The sequence below is a fragment of the Rhinoderma darwinii genome, chromosome 4, assembly GCF_050947455.1.
Source record: "Rhinoderma darwinii isolate aRhiDar2 chromosome 4, aRhiDar2.hap1, whole genome shotgun sequence".
NCBI lineage: Eukaryota > Metazoa > Chordata > Amphibia > Anura > Rhinodermatidae > Rhinoderma > Rhinoderma darwinii.
The window spans coordinates 267,140,628-267,160,695 of record NC_134690.1 but is presented as its reverse complement, the minus strand read 5'-3'; the positions used below and the strand labels follow the sequence as shown (position 1 = coordinate 267,160,695).

The window sequence follows — 20,068 nt, the reverse complement described above, 5'->3', positions numbered from 1 at the left end:
CCTAAGTGCATCCGAAACCATGTTATTAGAGAAAGGGCTTTCATTTGTCCCCACGGTTAACACTGGGAGTTCCAGGTGCGGTTATCGCGGGCTCTAGTGTGTTTCAAGGTTTATACCACTGTCTTGCCCATGGTTATATGCTGATTCCGTTTTGATATCTGTTATAAACATACTGAGTTATAGAGGATTTCGCTATGGTATCAGGACTCAGTAGTTTACTGTTTAATTCGTTTTTAAATTCACACGGTGGGGCTTTTGTCACGGTGGTGATTGTACCCCTGTTTTTAGAGAGTTATCTAAATAAACTTATATTTTACTCATATATCACTTCAGTGAATCCATAAAAATTCCTATATTGTGGGAGCACAATTTTGTTGTATCAGTTATACAGTGAATCATTAAAATTAGTACAGCTCATTATATTATATTACATCTGGGTATGGCAGCCTTTGCACTTTCTGATTTAAGTACAGAAGTATGCATGAGTGAAGCCAAAAGCATTTTTTCTGAGTGTGAACTGGTGCATACAACGCAGGGTGCGTCCCTTAAATCCACCTTTAAAAACCTCACTAGATTACACAAGGATTACACAAGGAGCTGGTGGGAAATTCAGAGCCTGGAGAACTATCTTAAAAATAAGATAGTACCAAGAGGCCTGAGAGTCCCTATTGTCCCAGCCTCCAGATTAAAAACATCTAACATTAAAGAGAGGTGGGAACAAGAGATCACGGGTAGTTCATTGAGATTTATGCAAATCCTAGTTGAGGAAGAGATTATCCAGTTTGACCATATTAGTGTAGAACTAAAAAAAGAAATTGAGATAGTTAAAACTTTGGTTGACACCCCTGGCTTTGATAAAAAAGATAAAATCCTACAACAATCTCTAGAGAGGTTTACTAATAATCTAAAAGAGCGTAAGCACTTCCAATTCCAGAGAGATCTACAGGAATTTAGGGAAAAAAAAGCTTATGACTTTGTTAACCAACATCAACAGCAGCAACAACAGTCCAATAGGGATCTAAGAGAATCTGATCCATCGACATCTGAGAGTGAAACAACTGATTCAGAAAGAGTGGGCCCTTTCTTTGGAACTGGTGGTGGGAGACAGAAATTTAGGAGAGGCGCCAGAGGTCGGAATAGAGGTCGTGCTAGAGCTTCTTCCAATAGTGGCAGTAATTTTTTATCCAACAATCCCCCCATTTCCCGCTATATGCTGAGGGGACAAAAGGATTAATGAAGGGAAAAGGTACGGATAGGTTGCAAATTATCAATCTATCTGAATATACCCTAAGTGCATCCGAAACCATGTTATTAGAGAAAGGGCTTTCATTTGTCCCCACGGTTAAATTTGATTCATTTACTTGGATAAAGGACCTAAACCTGTTTGCCCGCAAACTGAAATGGATAAAAATTTTCAAACATCACAACCGCAAAAAATGTATAGAAATGGGCCTAGAAGAGTTTGATTTGGAAGGCCTGGAAGCCTTGGAAGGTTTGCTTGAGGAATCAAGTAGAGCCCCAGGTCTAGGCCCCTTTACTAATCTAAAAACCAAAAGCAGGAAGCTGCCACCTTTGGGAGATTTTACGAATGTGGATTTATTTGTTGACATGGTGGGAGATGAGATTAAGGCTCTAAGTCAGGATATGAGGGGCATTGACAACAATTTGTCTTGGTCCGAACGCCTAGCTCTGACTACTTTGGAGAAAAAAAGAAACATCGTTTTAAAAGCATCCGACAAGGGTGGGAACATCGTGGTTATGAGCAGGGATGACTATAAGAAAATGTGTGAAGACATATTGCTCAATCCTGACTGTTATACCATCTTAAAAGATAACCCCACAACTCTGTTTAAAAAGGAGCTTTTGAGTATTTTGCGTGATGCTAAGAGCAGGTCTTTGATCAGTGCTAGTGAATTTAATTTCTTATATCCACAATTTCCCACCATGGCATGCTTTTATAGCTTGCCCAAAATCCACAAAGGGTATCCTCCCTTACTTGGTAGACCTATTGTTTCAGGCATCAACAATTTAACCCAGAACGTGAGCACATATATAGATCAGGTGTTGCGTCCGTTTGTATTGGGTCTTACATCATATGTATGTGATACTATGGATGTCCTGAAACAAATTGAGGGCATCACATTGGATCATAACACACTGTTGGCTAGTCTAGATGTAGAGGCCTTATACTCTTCTATTCCACATTTACTCGGTTGTGATGCGGTTGAATATTTCCTCAGATCTAGGGGTACTCAATATACGGCTCATAATCAGCTTGTCTTACAGTTACTACATTTTGTGCTGGAGAAGAATGTGTTCATCTTCGAAGATAGGATCTTTCACCAGCAATGTGGTACTGCAATGGGAAGTCCTACGGCTCCCACCTATGCAAATTTATTCCTTGGCTGGTGGGAGGAGACTATTGTTTTTGGGGATAGGTTTGCTAAGTGGACTTCATCGATAGGGATCTGGATCAGATAAATCGATGACGTGTTACTGTTCTGGAATTCAACAGTGGAGGAATTCAATAGCTTTGTAGCAGCCCTTAATATTAATGCTTTGGGGCTAAGGTTTACAAGCGAGATCAGTAATCAGGAACTGTCCTTTCTAGACCTCAAAATCACCAAAACAGCTGAAGGTACAATTTGTACTAAGGTACACCGCAAGGAAACAGCAACCAACAGTTTCCTTCAATGGAATAGCTGTCATCCTTATCCCCTCAAGCGTGGTATTCCTAAGGGCCAGTTCATGCGAGTACGCCAGAACTGTAGCTCGATGGAGGACTTCGAAAGACAGGCGCAAGAGCTCACAGGTAGACTAAAGGATAGAGGTTTTCCTATTGGAGTAATCAGGAAGGCCTATAAGGGAGCGAGAGATGCAGATAGGCAAAGTCTTCTTGTCCCTAGACAACGTAAGGAAGAGAGAGTTACGAGACTCATTGGCACGTATGATTCCAAGCAAAGTGAAATCATGCAAATTTTGAAAAGGTACTGGCGCATTCTCAGTGCTGATGTAGATTTGGCAGATCAGATCACACAGTGGCCCTCAGTTACTTTTCGCAGAGGCAAAAATATCAGGGATAGGGTCATGCAGAGTTGTTTTGACCCCATTATACCTAAAGGCACATGGATGGATAGACAGATACCGGGTACACATAGATGTGGCAGTTGCAAATCTTGTGATTTCATTCAGAGAGGAAACAAATTTCAAAGTGTTACCACCAAGGTGGAATATGAAATCCGAGATTTTGTTAATTGCAAAACAGCAGGGGTGGTTTATCTGATCACATGTCCATGTCCCCTGAACTATGTGGGCAAAACGATACGGCAGTTTAGGCGCCGGATTCGAGAGCATGTTGGTGACATTGTTCACTCAAGAGACACCTCCGTATCCAAACATGTACATGCCAAACACCAGGGTAAAGCAGAATGTTTGAAATTCCAGGCTATTGAACTCATAAGACCTCCAAAACGGGGGGGGGGGGGGGGGGGACTGGGATAACCTCATTCTGCGAAAAGAAGCCCAGTGGATTTACAAATTGTCATGTGTACAACCAGATGGTTTAAATGAGCAGACCAATTTTGCCTGCTTTATTTAAATAGGATATCAGTGCTAGGGCTGACAATGTGTGGTCATTTTGTCATGTGGTCTCTGTCACATCTTCTTTTAGTCTAGGTTCGACAGACATGGTCCTTTAAGAGAGATTTTTTCACAATTTTTTTCACAAATTGTAAAGCGTGGTAGACATATACTATTATTCAACCTTCCATACAATATGTACTTTTTTGGTTAGGTGGTCTATGGCTGTCCAGTTGCGGGCAGGAGCTGATCCGTAATAACTATCCATTTTTTCAAATATCGTTGGATTCCTCCCTGTACCTAGGGTCTTATGCAGCATGGGTGACGCGACTGCGATCTCCACTGCGCCTGCGCGTTCGGTCTGATGCGGTCGATGTTGATTCCTGGCTGTCAGCTGATGGCCAGGGGTCACATGGACAGGCGTCACGAATTCCGGGGGAGTGAGTGGGATTGGCTGATTTGCAGACCGCTGCCGAGGACGGGGTGAGGAGTTTACTGTTTATTATGACTCAGAGTCCCGGAGTGAGGCAATGCGAGCATGCTTCCGTGGTGTACAGCAGAATACCTGCTGTTGAAGTAATATCGCTGGCATCCCGGCCAGAGTGACCAAGTACAGACCCCTGATGATAAGTACAAGAAACGCGTAGGGTCGTGTTAATGAGGAATTGTAGCATTGGGGACAGTGTGAATTGTTGTATCCTTTAACACTGGGAGTTCCAGGTGCGGTTATCGCGGGCTCTAGTGTGTTTCAAGGTTTATACCACTGTCTTGCCCATGGTTATATGCTGATTCCGTTTTGATATCTGTTATAAACATACTGAGTCATAGAGGGTTCGCAATGGTATCAGGACTCAGTAGTTTACTGTTTAATTCGTTTTTAAATTCACACGGTGGGGCTTTTGTCACGGTGGTGATTGTACCCCTGTTTATAGAGAGTAATCTAAATAAACTTATATTTTACTCATATATCACTTCAGTGAATCCATAAAAATTCCTATATTGTGGGAGCACAATTTTGTTGTATCAGTTATACAGTGAATCACACAAACACCCCAAAGGTGACCCAATTTTGGAAACGACACCTCTCAAGGAATTTATCTAGGGGTATAGTTAGCATTTTGACCACACAAGTTTTTCGCGAAATATATTGGAATTAGTCTGTAAAAATGAAAATCTACTGTTTTTCTGAAAAAGCATAGAAAATTTTTAATATTTAGAAGGAATAACGAAGAAAATGCACCCGAACATTTGTAAAGCAATGTCTCCCGATTACAGCAATACCCCATATGTGGTAATAAACTGCTGTTTGGACCCACAGCAGGGCTCAGAAAAGAAGAAGCGCCATTTGGATTTTGGAGCACGGATTTTGCTGGATTGGTTTCTGTGCCATGTCGCGTTTGCAACGCCCTGGAGGGGCCAAAACAGGGGAAACCCCCAAAAGTGACCTTATTTTGGTAACTACAACTCTCAAGGTATTTATCTAGGGGTATAGTTCGCATTTTTACTACCCAGGTTTTTCGCTAAATATATTGGAATTAGTCTGTAAATTAGAATTAGGCAGCGAAAATGAATATAACAATTTTTTTTAATTAAGATTTGGAATTTTCACATTTTCACAAGGGATAAAGGAGAAAAAAACAACCAATTTTTGTAAAGCAATTTCTTCTGAGTACATTCTTTTCATTAGGAGTGACTTAACCCTTTCAGGACTGATCCATTTTTTGCTTTCTTATTTTCGTTTTTTCACTCCCCACGTTCTTAGAGCCATAAGTTTTTTCTTTTTCCGTCAATAGAGTGGTGTGAGGGCTTATTTATTGCGGGAGGAGCTGTAATTTCTATTGACACCATTTAAAGTGCCATAAAATGTACTGGGAAACTGAAAAAAAAATTATTTGCGGGCTGATGTAGGAAAAAAAATCTGATTCCACTTTTTGGGGTTTTCGTTTTTACGAATACAATTACGGTAATACCAAATTTATATAGTTTTTTTATAATATACTACTTTTACAAATAAAAATCTAATTGTTAAAATAAAAATTGTTTTATTTCACCACATTCTGAGAGCCGTAACTTTTTATTTTTCTTTTTATTGAGCAGTGGGAGGTCTTATTTTTTGCGGGACGAGCTGTTGTTTTTATTGGTACCATTTTTTGGTACATAAAAAATGATCCAAAAGTTGTATTTAATTTTTTTTTGAGAGCTAAAGTGACAAAAAAAACAGCGATTTTGGCGGTTTCAATTATTTTAGTTTTTTACGGTTTTCAACGTGCGAATTAAATAATGGTATATTGTAATCGTTCGGCCTTTTTCGGATGTAGCGATACCAATTTTGTTTATTTTTTTACATTAACTTAGAAAAAAATGGGAACATTTTTTTTTTACTTTAAACTTTTTTCTTTCTCACTACTAGATTTAATTCTTCTACACATTTTATTAGTCCCCTTAGGGGACTTGAACCAGCGATCATTGGATCGCTGGTACAATATACTTTAATACTAATGTATTGCAGTACATTGTTATTTTTACAGGCTTCTGTAACCACACGATCGCTGTTCCTATCCGTTAGTCCTGGGTGTCAGCTGTAATACACAGCAAACACCCGCAGCGTATGGAGCGGGCTCAGCACGTGAGCCCGCTCCATAAATCAACCCCCGCACCATGACGTGCTATTAAGTCATAGTGCGCAAAGGCGTTAATGCACAGCGGATGGTGTGAATATTGCAATTTTCCACTGATATGCCATTTTAGTGCATAATATGTTGTGCCCAGTTTGTGCCACTGAAGACAAATACCTCATAAAATGTTAAGCGGGTTCTCTTGGGTATGGCGATGCCATATATGTGGGCGCAAACTGCTGTTTGGGCATTCTGCAGGGTTCAGAAGGGAGGTACGCCGTTTTGCTTTTGGAGTGCAGATTTTGCTTGGTAGTAGTTGTGTTTGGGGTTTTGCTGGTATTTCAGTTTATAATGTGGGGGCATGTGTTATATATGTGGAGTACATCAGGGTATAATAAGAGGGTATAATAATGGGGTAAATAAATAATAATTCATAGATATGTGGCCGGTGTCGCACTGATAAATGGCGCCCGATCTTATCTGGTTTTTGAACACTCTGCACATTTTGCATCGCCATATTCTGAGAGCCAGAACTTTTTTATTTTTTCACCACCGGAGCTGTGTGAGGGCTTATTTGTTGCGGGACAATCCGTACTTTTCATTGGTACTATTTTGGGGTACATGCGATTTTTTTTTATCACTTTTTATTAATTTTTTTTTGCAAGCTGTGTGACCAAAAACAAGCAATTGTGACAATGTTTTTTAGTTTATTTTTTGCAGCTTTCACCGTGTGCTATAAATGACAGTTTTACTTTATTTTGCGGGTCGGTACGATTACGGCGATACCATATGTATATACGTTTTTTTATGTTTTGCAGCGTTTGCACAATAAAATCACTTTTTAAAAAAAATAATTCATTTTCTGTGTCACCATATTCTGAAAGCCGTAACTTTTTTATTTTTTTGGCAAGAAATCTGTGTAAGGGCTTCTTTTTTGCGGGACGGGTTGTAGTTTTTATCGGTTCTATTTTCGGGTACATAAGACTTTTTGATCACTTTTTATTCTCTATTTTGGGAGGGGTGGTGAGTGGTGACCATAAAATAACGATTCTGGTGTAGGTTTTTATTGATTTTGTTTAGGGTGTTCATCGTGCGGAAAAAATAACTTTATAGTTTCTATAAATGGTCTTGAAATGTGTTGCTTTACTACTTTAAAACACGTTAAATAAATCTATAAAAATTTATACTACGGACTACCTTCCTTTCTTTACCATTCGATCTCAACATATGGAAGTTTGAGGAAACATCCAAGGTTACTCACAGAAGAAAGGCGCCACGAAACGGGATTTCATTTTTTTTTCTTTTTGCTTTGGATCATATTACCAATGGAACATGTGTGGGTCTCCGTACGAACTGCAGCATTCCTACATTCTGTAGACACATCAGGCCGAGAACATCTCCAGGTGAGCACAACTTTATTATTGTAATCATCATTCCACAAATCCCCTGAGATGATGCACTATGTGCGCTGTGTATTTTTGCTTTTTCCCAAACAGAACAGGTAACAAGACAGCCAGAGGGTAAACAGGTAAACTTCCATCCAGTGTTACACATATAATTAATTATGAACCCTGACCTCTGACCAGTGGCGGATTAAGTAGACCATGGGCCCTGGGCTGTTACCCAAACTTGGGCCCCCCTTCCTCACCGCCGCCCTGCCGCGCCGTAACTATTTTTAACACTACCTTTTTGGGCAAGCATTAACAGTGTTACGATTTCCCTTGTCACAGGGCTGTGTCCATACATACTGAGAGTATCACACTGTGCAGGGACACAACCTCCTGACAAGGGGAATTGTCTATCAGTCCTGGACTGCAGAAAGACTTTTTGTGAAATACAAGGATTCCTATAATAAACATGTCAGGAGAGGTGACAGATTCTCTATAAATCTAGTGACTCACAGGTGACGACGTCTCAGATTCTAGTAGTTTTCTTCCTCTTTTCTTCTCCATCCGGTCCAGCGCTCATGACGACTTCTCCCGGCCATGACTCATTTCTGCAGAATTTGCCACTCAGACGTCTCCTCACTTTTCCAACATTTCCACACCTATAAACGAAAATAAAGTTATTATGGTGCCACATACTGTGCCCCTAAATATAATAGCACCAAACACTGCGTGCCTGAATATAATACCACACACTGTAAAACGCCACATACACACAGCCCCCTGTACATAGTGCCACACACAGCCCCTGTAGATATTACACACCCCCATAGATATCGCCATACACAGCCCCCTCTATATATCACACATCCCCCCCGTAGAGAGCGTTACACACAGCCCCATATAGATAGTGCCATACAGCCCCCTGTAGAGAGCGCCACACAGCCCTCCCCCTCTTGTAAATAGCACCAAAAAGCCCCCCCCCTATAAAGAGCGTCACACACATACCACTGTGGATAGCACTACACAGCCCCCCCTTGTATATAGTGCCACACAGCGCTCCCCCTTGTATATAGTGCCACACAGCGCCCCCCCTTGTATATAGTGCCACACAGCACTCCCCTTGTATATAGTGGCACACAGCGCTCCCCCTTGTATATAGTGGCACACAGCACTCCCCTTGTATATATCCCCCTTGTATATAGTGGCACACAGCGCTCCCCCTTGTATATAGTGGCACACAGCGCCCCCCCCTTGTATATCGTGGCACACAGCGCCCCCCCTTGTATATAGTGCCACAAGGTTATGTACACATTTAAAAACGTTATATCATAATTTTATATATATATATATATATATATATATATATATATATATATATATATATATATATTAGTATGTGTGTGATTGATTGATTTTATTAAAAAATATTTTCACTTTTTGAGATACAGCTGCTTTGTATCCTGTATCCGTCAGGTCAGCAGGACTGACAGGATCAGTGACACGCAGGATCCACCTCAAATCTATCACATCTAAGATTATAATTTAGCGCAGGGCCCTTTTCACTGATCCCGTCAGTCCTGCTGACCTGACGGATACAGGATACAAAGCAGCTGTATCTCAAAAAGTGAAAATATTTTTTAATAAAACGTAATTACAAAGTTGCACCAAACACACATTTTTATAAAAAATAAATTAAAACGACGTGATTTTTGCGACGTTTTTTCCGTAGACAATGCAGGTTTCGTTTTTTATCGTTTTTATGCACACCTTTTTTGCTATATTAGAATTTTTATTCATAAAGTTTGAAAATAATAGTAAAAAAATAAGCTTTTTTATGTTTCAGCTATTTTTTTTGGTAATAACATAGTTTTACCCTAAAATAGACCTTTTATTTGTGATCGTCATTGTCTACTGGAAATTTTTATATATTACATGTCTATATTAGGGTAATTGGGTCAGCGCTAGCGTTACAACAATGATTGGCGGGGGGAACGTTTTTTTTGGGGTGGGTATTTTATGTGTATTTATCATTTAATTTTTTTTTTGCACTTTACTTTATTCTTTTTTTATTACTGTGGTCTGATCCTTAAAGGTCAAAAAAGACCTTTGGGGAACTTTATATATACTTTTTCTTTCTTTTACACCATGTTTTTCCACTGTAACTGGAGCTGCACAGCAGCCCCAGTTACAGGGGAAATCAGCCCTCTCATAGTGACGATTGTCACTAATAGGGCTGTGCTGGGTCTAGTTAGACCCAGCAACAGTCTGCCACTAACGGCACCCGGCGATCATGTGACCAGTCACATGATCACCGGGAGGAATAGAGACAGCGCCGCTGCTGCTGTCTCTATTCCTATACACAGCGTTCATTGAACGCTGTGTAAGACATCGGAGAAGACAGAAGCAGAATAGCTGCTTCTGTCTTCTCCTCAGGGTCCCCGGCAGTCACTGACAGCCGGAGACCCGACATTCAGCTGCCCGATCGCGCGGGCAGCAAGTTAAAACCCAAGCCGTAGAAAGTCTATGGCTCGGGTTTTAAGGACCCGTCCCTGACCGCTGGCCGTAAAAATACAGCCAGCGGTCGGGAACCAGTTGGGCAGGAGGATAAGCTAACTAACCTCAGCGCCGGTGACCGCCCGCCCGGCTCTTCTTGCAGCTTTGGAGTAACAGAACAGCCGTCCGTCGCTGTTCTGTTACTCAATGGCGGCGCCCGCACTTGTCAGGGAGGCGTGTCCTACCCCTGGATCCCGGCCAATTCTCTGCTCCTCCCCTCCTCATCTTCGGCTTGTAGCAGCGCTAGCGCGCTGAATAGGTTTGTAAAATGATGTCCGGTTCGGGCTGCCATGGGCCCCCTGGGAGCCTCGGGCCCCGGGCGGCCGCCCGAATCGCCCATATGATAATCCGCCACTGCCTCTGACCAATGAGCCTCCTCCCAGGAGCTCTGGCCAGCTACTAAAGGTACAATGAGGATTGCTTTTAGCCACTGTGTTTTTTAGCCTGAGGAAGAGACCCGTTCGGTTTTGAAACATGTTGCTTTACTACTTTAAAACACGTTAAATAAATCTATAAAAATTTATACTACGGACTACCTTCCTTTCTTTACCATTCGATCTCACCATATGGAAGTTTGAGGAAACATCCAAGTTTACTCACAGAGGAACGGAGCCACGAAAGGGGATTTCATTTTTTTATTCTTGATTTGGATCTTGTTACCTGTTCTGGTATAGCCTACATTGCACCTGTCACGGCACGGGGTGTGGACCCACTGGGCCGTACCGCATAGCGGGATATCAGCTGGCAAACTAGGTACATAACAATGTCTATAGTCCAGAACGTGTACCTGAGGTTGTGTAGACAGTAGCGGTGACACAACTTGACTTTCACTGTAGATGGCACTGTAGATGCAGCGGAAGACACGACTTGACTTTCACTGTAGATGGCAAAGTAGATGCAGTGGAAGACACGACTTGACTTTAACTTTAGATGGCACAGAGGCATGGTAGCACGGGATACAGGGTACAGGCAGCAGGAACGGGAAACACTGGGAACTGGAAAACACTTGGAGACCATTTGCAAGACAAACTTTAGGTATACAACAACGCTCAGGCAAGGATCAAGTGGGCAGAGCCCTTTTAGTAGTCCCGCAGCATTCTGGGCTAATTACTGATTAATGACAACTGGACGCGTACTGGCCCTTTAAGGCCTTGCACGCGCGGGCGCGCGCGCCCTGCGGGAAACTGTCCCAGAACCCGGAAGTGGGATTGAGATGCCGCCGAGAACGCAGACGTCTATGACTGTTGCCGTCAGAGGGTAAGTCTGAACGACAGCTACAGACGTTACAGTATCCCCCCTCTTACTGGGGCCAGAGCAGGAGAGAAATCTCTTCACGAGGACAGGGGCATCGATGTTCTCCTCTGGCTCCCAAGACCTCTCTTCAGGACCAAATCCCCTGAAATCCACCAAATAAAACATCCTTCCTCCCACTTTCTTGGTGGCCAGGATCTCCCTCACTTCGAAAATTCCTGACGAACCGCCAGGAGCCACTGCGGAACTAGCAGTCCTGGGGTAGTGGTTCAGGACCACGGGCTTCAGCAAGGAGACATGGAAAGAGTTAGGGATCTTGAGTGTAAAGGATCTGCCAGGCACTACGTCTGGGTATACTCCCAGGATTAATCAGTCGACACCTGAGGCCAGACCTCTGAGACTGACACCTGCTCCCACCAATCAGGGTGGCAGGCTCAGGAGTGGGAGAGCCTATCGCGGCCTGGTCAGTCAGAGTTAGCTCCGCCCCCTGTCCATTTATACCTGCCGTTTTCTCTTCCTCCTTGCTTCTTATTCTTCTTGGATTCCTGGCCCCACTGCTGCCTTGCTCCAGCCTGCTTCTGCCGTGCTTCTGCCTTGCTTCAGTTCCGTTTATCCTGCGTTGCTCTGCCCCTGGCTTGCTTCTGCTCCGTGCTCCCGTTTGTATACTCCACTACTTCCTGATCCTGACTGGCTCATTCACCGCTCCGTTTCCTCGCGGCGTTCCGTGGGCTACTGTATTCCCTTGCGTGTTCCCTGTTTGTACTCCCTTGCACTTAGACAGCGTAGGGACCGCCTCCAAGTTGTACCCCGTCGCCTAGGGCGGGTCGTTGCAAGTAGGCAGGGACAGGGCGGTGGGTAGATTAGGGCTCACTTGTTCCCTTCACCTCCTTCCTGCCATTACATAATAACAAGCCCTTACCTAGTCTACCATTTCTTCTACGCTGACGCTATCATGGACCCCCTTGAGACCCTGACCCAGCAGATGCAGGGCCTCTCCCTACAGGTCCAGGCCCTGGCTCAGAGGGTCAATCAGTCTGACGCTGCCTTTGTAGTACCCCTCACCTCACCTTTAGAACCCAACCTCAAGTTACCTGACCGGTTCTCAGGGGACCGTAAGACTTTTCTCTCCTTCCGGGAGAGTTGCAGACTTTATTTCCGCCTAAGACCTCACTCCTCAGGTTCCGAGAACCAGCGGGTGGGTATCATTATATCCCGACTCCAGGAAGGGCCCCAAGAGTGGGCCTTCTCCTTGGCTCCTGACGCCCCTGAACTTTCCTCCGTTGATCGGTTTTTCTCTGCCCTCGGTCTCATTTACGACGAGACTGACAGGACTGCCTTAGCCGAGAGTCAGCTGGTGACCTTACGTCAGGATGGGAGACCTGTTGAGGAATACTGTTCTGATTTTAGAAAGTGGTGCGTAGCTTCTCGGTGGAACGACCCGGCCCTAAAGTGCCAGTTTAGGTTAGGATTATCTGACGCCCTGAAGGATCTGCTGGTTAGCTACCCCTCTTCTGACTCCCTAGACCAGGTTATGGCCCTAGCAGTACGACTTGACCGACGTCTCAGGGAACGTCAGCTTGAACGTTTCAATGTTTTCCCCTCTGACTGCCCTGCGATTCCCCCCGAGGTCCCGTCTCCTCGCTCTTCCACAGAGGACTCGGAGGTACCTATGCAACTCGGGGCCTCCATGTCCCCTCGACAACGTAGAGAGTTTCGCAGGAAGAATGGTCTCTGCTTCTATTGTGGGGACGACAAGCATCTACTGAACACCTGTCCCAGGCGCAAGAATAAGCAGCCGGAAAACTTCCGCGCCTAAGTGATCATCGGGGAGGTCACTTGGGCGCACAGGTATTTCCCGTTAATACTAAACGCAATAAGATTTTGCTTCCCTTTCAGGTCTCGTTTGCTGGCCGGTCTGGCACTGGCAGTGTTAGGGATCTGCCAGGTACTTCATCTAGCTATACTCCTGGGATTAATCAATCCACACATGAGGCCAGACCTGCTCGACTGACACCATCTCCCACCAACCAGGGTGGCAGGCTCAGGAGTGGGAGAGCCTATCGCGGCCTGGTCTCTCGGAGTTAGCTCCGCCCCCTGCCCTTTATTACCTGCCCTGTGCTCTCCCTCAGTGCTTGTAATTCTTTTGGATTCCTGGCCTCTGCTGCTTGCTCCAGCCTGCTTCTGCCGTGCTTCTGCCTTGCTGCAGTTCTGCTTGACCTGCTTGCTTGCCCTGGCTTGCTTCTGTCTCTGTGCCTGCTCGGGTGTACTCACTTCGTCCTGGTCCTGACTGTTCGTTCGCCGCCCCGTTTCCTCGTGGCGTTCCGTTGCTACTGCCCCTTCCCTTGCGTGTTCCCTGTTTGTCTTCCTGTGCACTTAGCCAGCGTAGGGACCGCCGCCCAGTTGTACCTCGTCGCCTAGGGCGGGTCGTTGCAAGTAGGCAGGGACAGGGCGGTGGGTAGATTAGGGCTCACTTTCCCTTCACCTCCTTCCTGCCATTACATAATTACAAGCCCTTACCTAGTCTACCATTTCTCCTACGCTGACGCTATCATGGACCCCCTTGAGACCCTGACCCAGCAGATGCAGGGCCTCTCCCTACAGGTCCAGGCCCTGGCCCAAAGGGTCAATCAGGGTGACGCTGCTTTAGTAGTACCCCTCACCTCACCTCTAGAACCCGACCTCAAGTTACCTGACCGGTTTTCAGGGGACCGTAAGACGTTTCTCTCCTTCCGGGAGAGTTGCAGACTGTATTTCCGCCTAAAGCCCCACTCCTCAGGTTCCGAGAACCAGCGGGTGGGTATCATCATATCCCGACTCCAGGAAGGGCCCCAAGAGTGGGCCTTCTCCTTGGCTCCTGACGCCCCTGAACTTTCCTCTGTTGATCGTTTTTTCTCTGCCCTCGGACTCATTTACGACGAGACTGACAGGACTGCTTTAGCCGAGAGTCAGCTGGTGACCTTACGTCAGGGTAGGAGACCGGTTGAGGAATACTGTTCTGATTTTAGGAAGTGGTGCGTAGCTTCTCAGTGGAACGATCCGGCCCTAAGGTGCCAGTTTAGGTTAGGATTATCTGACGCCCTGAAGGATCTGCTGGTTAGCTACCCCTCGCCTGACTCCCTTGACCAGGTTATGGCCCTAGCAGTACGACTTGACCGACGTCTCAGGGAACGTCAGCTAGAACGCTTCAGTGTGCTCCCCTCTGACTTTTCTGTGATTCCTCCCGAGGTCCCGTCTCCTCGCCCCTCCACGGAGGACTCGGAGGTACCTATGCAACTTGGGGCCTCCATGTCCCCTCGACAACGTAGAGAGTTTCGCAGAATGAATGGCCTCTGCTTCTACTGTGGGGACGACAAGCATCTACTGAACACCTGCCCCAGGCGCAAGAATAAGAAGCCGGAAAACTTCCGCGCCTAAGTGATCATCGGGGAGGTCACTTGGGCGCACAGGTATTTCCCGTTAATGTGAAACGCAATAAAATTTTGCTTCCCTTTCAGGTCTCGTTTGCTGGCCGGTCTGCCACGGGCAGTGCTTTCGTGGATTCTGGCTCATCTGCTAATATCATGTCTGTGGATTTTGCTATGTCTCTAAAGATGCCTTGTATTGATTTACCTTATCCCATCCCTGTAGTAGGAATCGACTCAACCCCCCTTGCTAATGGTTATTTTACTCAGCATACTCCTGTTTTTGAACTCCTGGTTGGCTCCATGCATTTGGAGCAGTGCTCTGTACTGGTGATGCAGGGATTATCGTCTGATCTGGTATTAGGTCTTCCCTGGTTGCAGTTGCATAATCCCACATTTGATTGGAATACTGGGGATCTCACCAAATGGGGTAATGAATGTCTTATGTCATGTCTTTCTGTTAACACTATTTCTCCCCGGGAGGAGGTAAACACGCTTCCTGAGTTTGTTCAGGACTTCGCCGATGTGTTTTCTAAGGAGGCCTCCGAGGTGTTGCCCCCCCATAGAGATTACGATTGCGCTATCGATTTGGTGCCTGGTGCCAAGCTTCCTAAGGGTAGGATATTTAATCTTTCATGTCCTGAACGTGAAGCGATGAGGGTGTATATCCAAGAATGCCTGGCCAAGGGTTTCATTCGCCCCTCGACTTCTCCTGTAGGTGCTGGCTTCTTCTTCGTGGGGAAGAAGGATGGTGGTCTTAGGCCGTGCATTGATTATCGTAACCTGAATAAGGTCACCGTAAGGAACCAGTACCCACTTCCTTTGATTCCGGATCTTTTTAATCAGGTTCAGGGAGCCCAATGGTTTTCTAAGTTCGATCTACGGGGGGCATATAACCTTATCCGCATCAAAGAGGGGGATGAGTGGAAAACTGCGTTCAACACACCCGAGGGTCATTTCGAATACCTGGTCATGCCCTTTGGGTTGTGTAATGCCCCTGCTGTCTTCCAGAATTTTATTAATGAAATCCTGAGAGAGTACCTGGGTAATTTTCTTGTTGTGTACCTTGATGACATACTGGTGTTTTCCAAGGACTGGTCCTCCCACGTGGAGCATGTCAGGAAGGTGCTCCAGGTCCTTCGGGAGAATAATCTGTTTGCTAAGACTGAAAAATGTGTCTTTGGGGTACAGGAGAGACCATTTTTAGGGCAAATCCTCACTCCTCATGAATTCCGCATGGACCCTGCCAAGGTTCAAGCTGTGGCGGAATGGGTCCAACCTGCCTCCCTTAAGGCATTACAGTGTTTTTTAGGGTTCGCCAACTATTACAGGAGATTTATTGCCAACTTCTCGGTCGTCGCTAAGCCTCTTACGGACCTTACCCGCAAGGGTGCCGATGTCCTCCATTGGCCCCCTGAGGCCGTCCAGGCCTTTGAGACTCTCAAGAAGTGCTTTATCTCGGCCCCCGTGCTGATTCAGCCCAACCAAGAGGAGCCATTTATTGTGGAGGTTGACGCTTCCGAGGTGGGAGTAGGGGCCGTCTTGTCCCAGGGTACCAGCTCCCTCACCCATCTCCGCCCCTGTGCTTACTTCTCTAGGAAGTTTTCGCCCACGGAGAGTAACTATGATATTGGTAACCGCGAACTTCTAGCCATTAAATGGGCTTTTGAGGAGTGGCGGCACTTCCTGGAGGGGGCCAGACACCAGGTAACGGTCCTTACGGATCACAAGAATCTGGTTTTCCTAGAATCGGCCCGGAGGCTTAATCCTAGACAAGCTCGGTGGGCACTATTCTTTACCAGATTTAATTTCTTGGTTACCTATAGGGCTGGGTCCAAGAATATTAAGGCTGACGCTCTGTCACGTAGTTTCATGGCCAATCCTCCTTCCGAGAAGGATCCCGCTTGTATTTTACCCCCTGGTATAATCGTCTCTGCCACGGATTCTGATTTAGCTTCTGATATCGCGGCTGATCAGGGTGCAGCTCCCGGGAACGCCCCTGGGGACAAACTGTTTGTTCCCCTGCAATACCGGCTGAGGGTACTCAGGGAAAACCATGACTCCGCTCTATCTGGTCATCCTGGCATCTTGGGCACCAAACACCTCATTACCAGAAACTATTGGTGGCCTGGGTTGCCTAAAGATGTTAGGGCTTACGTCGCCGCTTGTGAGGTTTGCGCTAGGTCCAAAACCCCTAGGTCCCGACCTGCGGGCCTACTACGTTCCTTGCCCATTCCCCAGAGACCTTGGACCCATATCTCCATGGATTTTATCACCGATTTGCCTCCATCTCAGGGCAAGTCGGTGGTGTGGGTGGTAGTCGACCGCTTCAGCAAGATGTGCCACTTTGTGCCCCTTAAGAAGCTACCTAACGCCAAGACGTTAGCTTCTTTGTTTGTGAAACACATCCTGCGTCTCCATGGGGCCCCAGTCAATATCGTTTCTGACAGAGGGGTACAATTTGTTTCCTTATTTTGGAGAGCTTTTTGTAAAAAGTTGGAGATTGATCTGTCCTTCTCCTCCGCCTTCCATCCCGAAACTAATGGCCAAACGGAAAGGGCCAACCAATCCCTGGAACAATATTTAAGGTGTTTCATCTCTGACTGTCAATTCGATTGGGTCTCATTCCTTCCCCTTGCTGAATTTTCCCTGAATAACCGGGTCAGTAACTCGTCATGGGTCTCCCCGTTTTTCTGTAATTTCGGGTTTAACCCAAGGTTCTCCTCCGTCTCCCCTGGTTGTTCCAATAATCCTGAGGTAGAGGAGGTTCATCGGGAACTGTGCACTGTCTGGGCCCAGGTTCAGAAGAACCTAGAGGCGTCCCAGAGCGCACAAAAGATTCAGGCGGATAGTAGACGTTCTGCTAACCCCCGGTTTGTCGTCGGGGATTTGGTCTGGTTGTCGTCCAGGAACTTGCGCCTTAAGGTCCCGTCCAGGAAGTTTGCTCCCCGATTTATTGGACCTTATAAGATCATTGAAGTCCTCAACCCTGTATCCTTCCGTCTGGAGCTCCCCCCATCCTTTCGCATACATGACGTCTTCCATGCCTCCCTCCTTAAACGCTGCTCCCCGTCCTGGTCCCCCTCGAGGATACCTCCTGTTCCCGTTCTCACCCCTGAGGGGGTGGAATTCGAGGTGGCCAAGATTATGGACAGTAGGATGGTCCAGGGCTCCCTCCAGTACCTGGTCCATTGGAGAGGATACGGGCCGGAGGAGAGGACTTGGGTACCTGCCCGTGATGTTCATGCTGGGGTATTGATCAGGAGGTTCCACCTCCTCTTCCCCACTAAACCGGGTCCCCTTAGTAAGGGTCCGGTGGCCCCTCATAAAAGGGGGAGTACTGTTAGGGATCTGCCAGGTACTTCATCTAGCTATACTCCTGGGATTAATCAATCCACACCTGAGGCCAGACCTGCTCGACTGACACCATCTCCCACCAACCAGGGTGGCAGGCTCAGGAGTGGGAGAGCCTATCGCGGCCTGGTCTCTCGGAGTTAGCTCCGCCCCCTGCCCTTTATTACCTGCCCTGTGCTCTCCCTCAGTGCTTGTAATTCTTTTGGATTCCTGGCCTCTGCTGCTTGCTCCAGCCTGCTTCTGCCGTGCTTCTGCCTTGCTGCAGTTCTGCTTGACCTGCTTGCTTGCCCTGGCTTGCTTCTGTCTCTGTGCCTGCTCGGGTGTACTCACTTCGTCCTGGTCCTGACTGTTCGTTCGCCGCCCCGTTTCCTCGTGGCGTTCCGTTGCTACTGCCCCTTCCCTTGCGTGTTCCCTGTTTGTCTTCCTGTGCACTTAGCCAGCGTAGGGACCGCCGCCCAGTTGTACCTCGTCGCCTAGGGCGGGTCGTTGCAAGTAGGCAGGGACAGGGCGGTGGGTAGATTAGGGCTCACTTTCCCTTCACCTCCTTCCTGCCATTACAGGCAGTGCCTTCGTGGATTCGGGCTCATCTGCTAATATCATGTCTGTGGAATTTGCTATGTCTCTAAAAATGCCTTTTATTGATTTACCTTATCCTATCCCGGTAGTGGGTATTGACTCCACTCCTCTTGCTAATGGTTATTTTACTCAGCATACTCCTGTTTTTGAACTCCGTGTTGGCTCCATGCATTTGGAGCAGTGCTCTGTACTGGTGATGCAGGGATTATCGTCCGATCTGGTATTAGGTCTTCCCTGGTTGCAGCTGCATAATCCCACGTTTGATTGGAATACTGGGGATCTCACCAAATGGGGTAGTGATTGCCTGATGTCATGTCTTTCGGTTAACTCTATTTCTCCCCGGGAGGAGGTAAACACGCTTCCTGAGTTTGTTCAGGACTTCACTGATGTGTTTTCTAAGGAGGCCTCCGAGGTGTTGCCCCCTCATAGAGATTACGATTGCGCCATCGATTTGGTGCCTGGTGCCAAGCTTCCTAAGGGGAGGATATTTAATCTTTCATGTCCTGAACGTAAAGCTATGAGGGAGTATATCCAAGAATGCCTGGCCAAGGGTTTCATTCGCCCCTCGACTTCTCCTGTAGGTGCTGGCTTCTTCTTCGTGGGGAAGAAGGATGGTGGTCTTAGGCCGTGCATTGATTATCGGAACTTGAATAAGGTCACAGTAAGGAACCAGTATCCCCTTCCTTTGATTCCGGATCTTTTTAATCAGGTTCAGGGGGCCCAATGGTTCTCTAAGTTCGATCTACGGGGGGCATATAACCTTATCCGCATCAAAGAGGGGGATGAGTGGAAAACTGCGTTCAACACGCCCGAAGGTCATTTCGAATACCTAGTCATGCCCTTTGGGTTGTGTAATGCCCCTGCCGTCTCCCAGAATTTTATTAATGAAATTCTGAGAGATTACCTGGGTAATTTTCTTGTAGTGTACCTTGATGACATACTGGTGTTTTCCAAGGACTGGTCCTCGCACGTGGAGCATTTCAGGAAGGTCCTCCAGGTCCTTCGGGAAAATAATCTGTTTGCGAAGACCGAAAAATGTGTGTTTGGGGTACAGGAGATACCATTTTTAGGTCAAATCCTCACTCCTCATGAATTCCGCATGGACCCGGCCAAGGTTCAGGCTGTGGCGGAATGGGTCCAACCTGCCTCCCTGAAGGCGCTACAGTGTTTTTTGGGGTTCGCTAACTATTACAGGAGATTTATTGCCAACTTCTCGGTCGTCGCTAAGCCTCTTACGGACCTCACTCGCAAGGGTGCTGATGTCCTCCATTGGCCCCCTGAGGCCGTCCAGGCTTTTGAGACCCTCAAGAAGTGCTTTATCTTGGCCCCCGTGCTGGTTCAGCCCAACCAA

The 20,068-nt window shown here is 46.5% G+C and overlaps 1 protein-coding gene across 1 annotated transcript in view; it reads left to right on the top strand.

The window, feature by feature from the left end:
* Positions 1-439: 439 nt before the first annotated feature.
* LOC142760524 (uncharacterized) overlaps positions 440-20,068 on the top strand; it is a 34,299-nt gene continuing 14,670 nt past the window's right edge. The window contains exons 1-4 of the mRNA XM_075863722.1: positions 440-914; positions 2,516-2,638; positions 15,506-16,177; positions 19,299-20,028. Of these exons, the coding sequence (XP_075719837.1) occupies positions 440-914; positions 2,516-2,638; positions 15,506-16,177; positions 19,299-20,028 (2,000 nt within the window). The remainder of the gene's footprint in view (positions 915-2,515; positions 2,639-15,505; positions 16,178-19,298; positions 20,029-20,068) is intronic.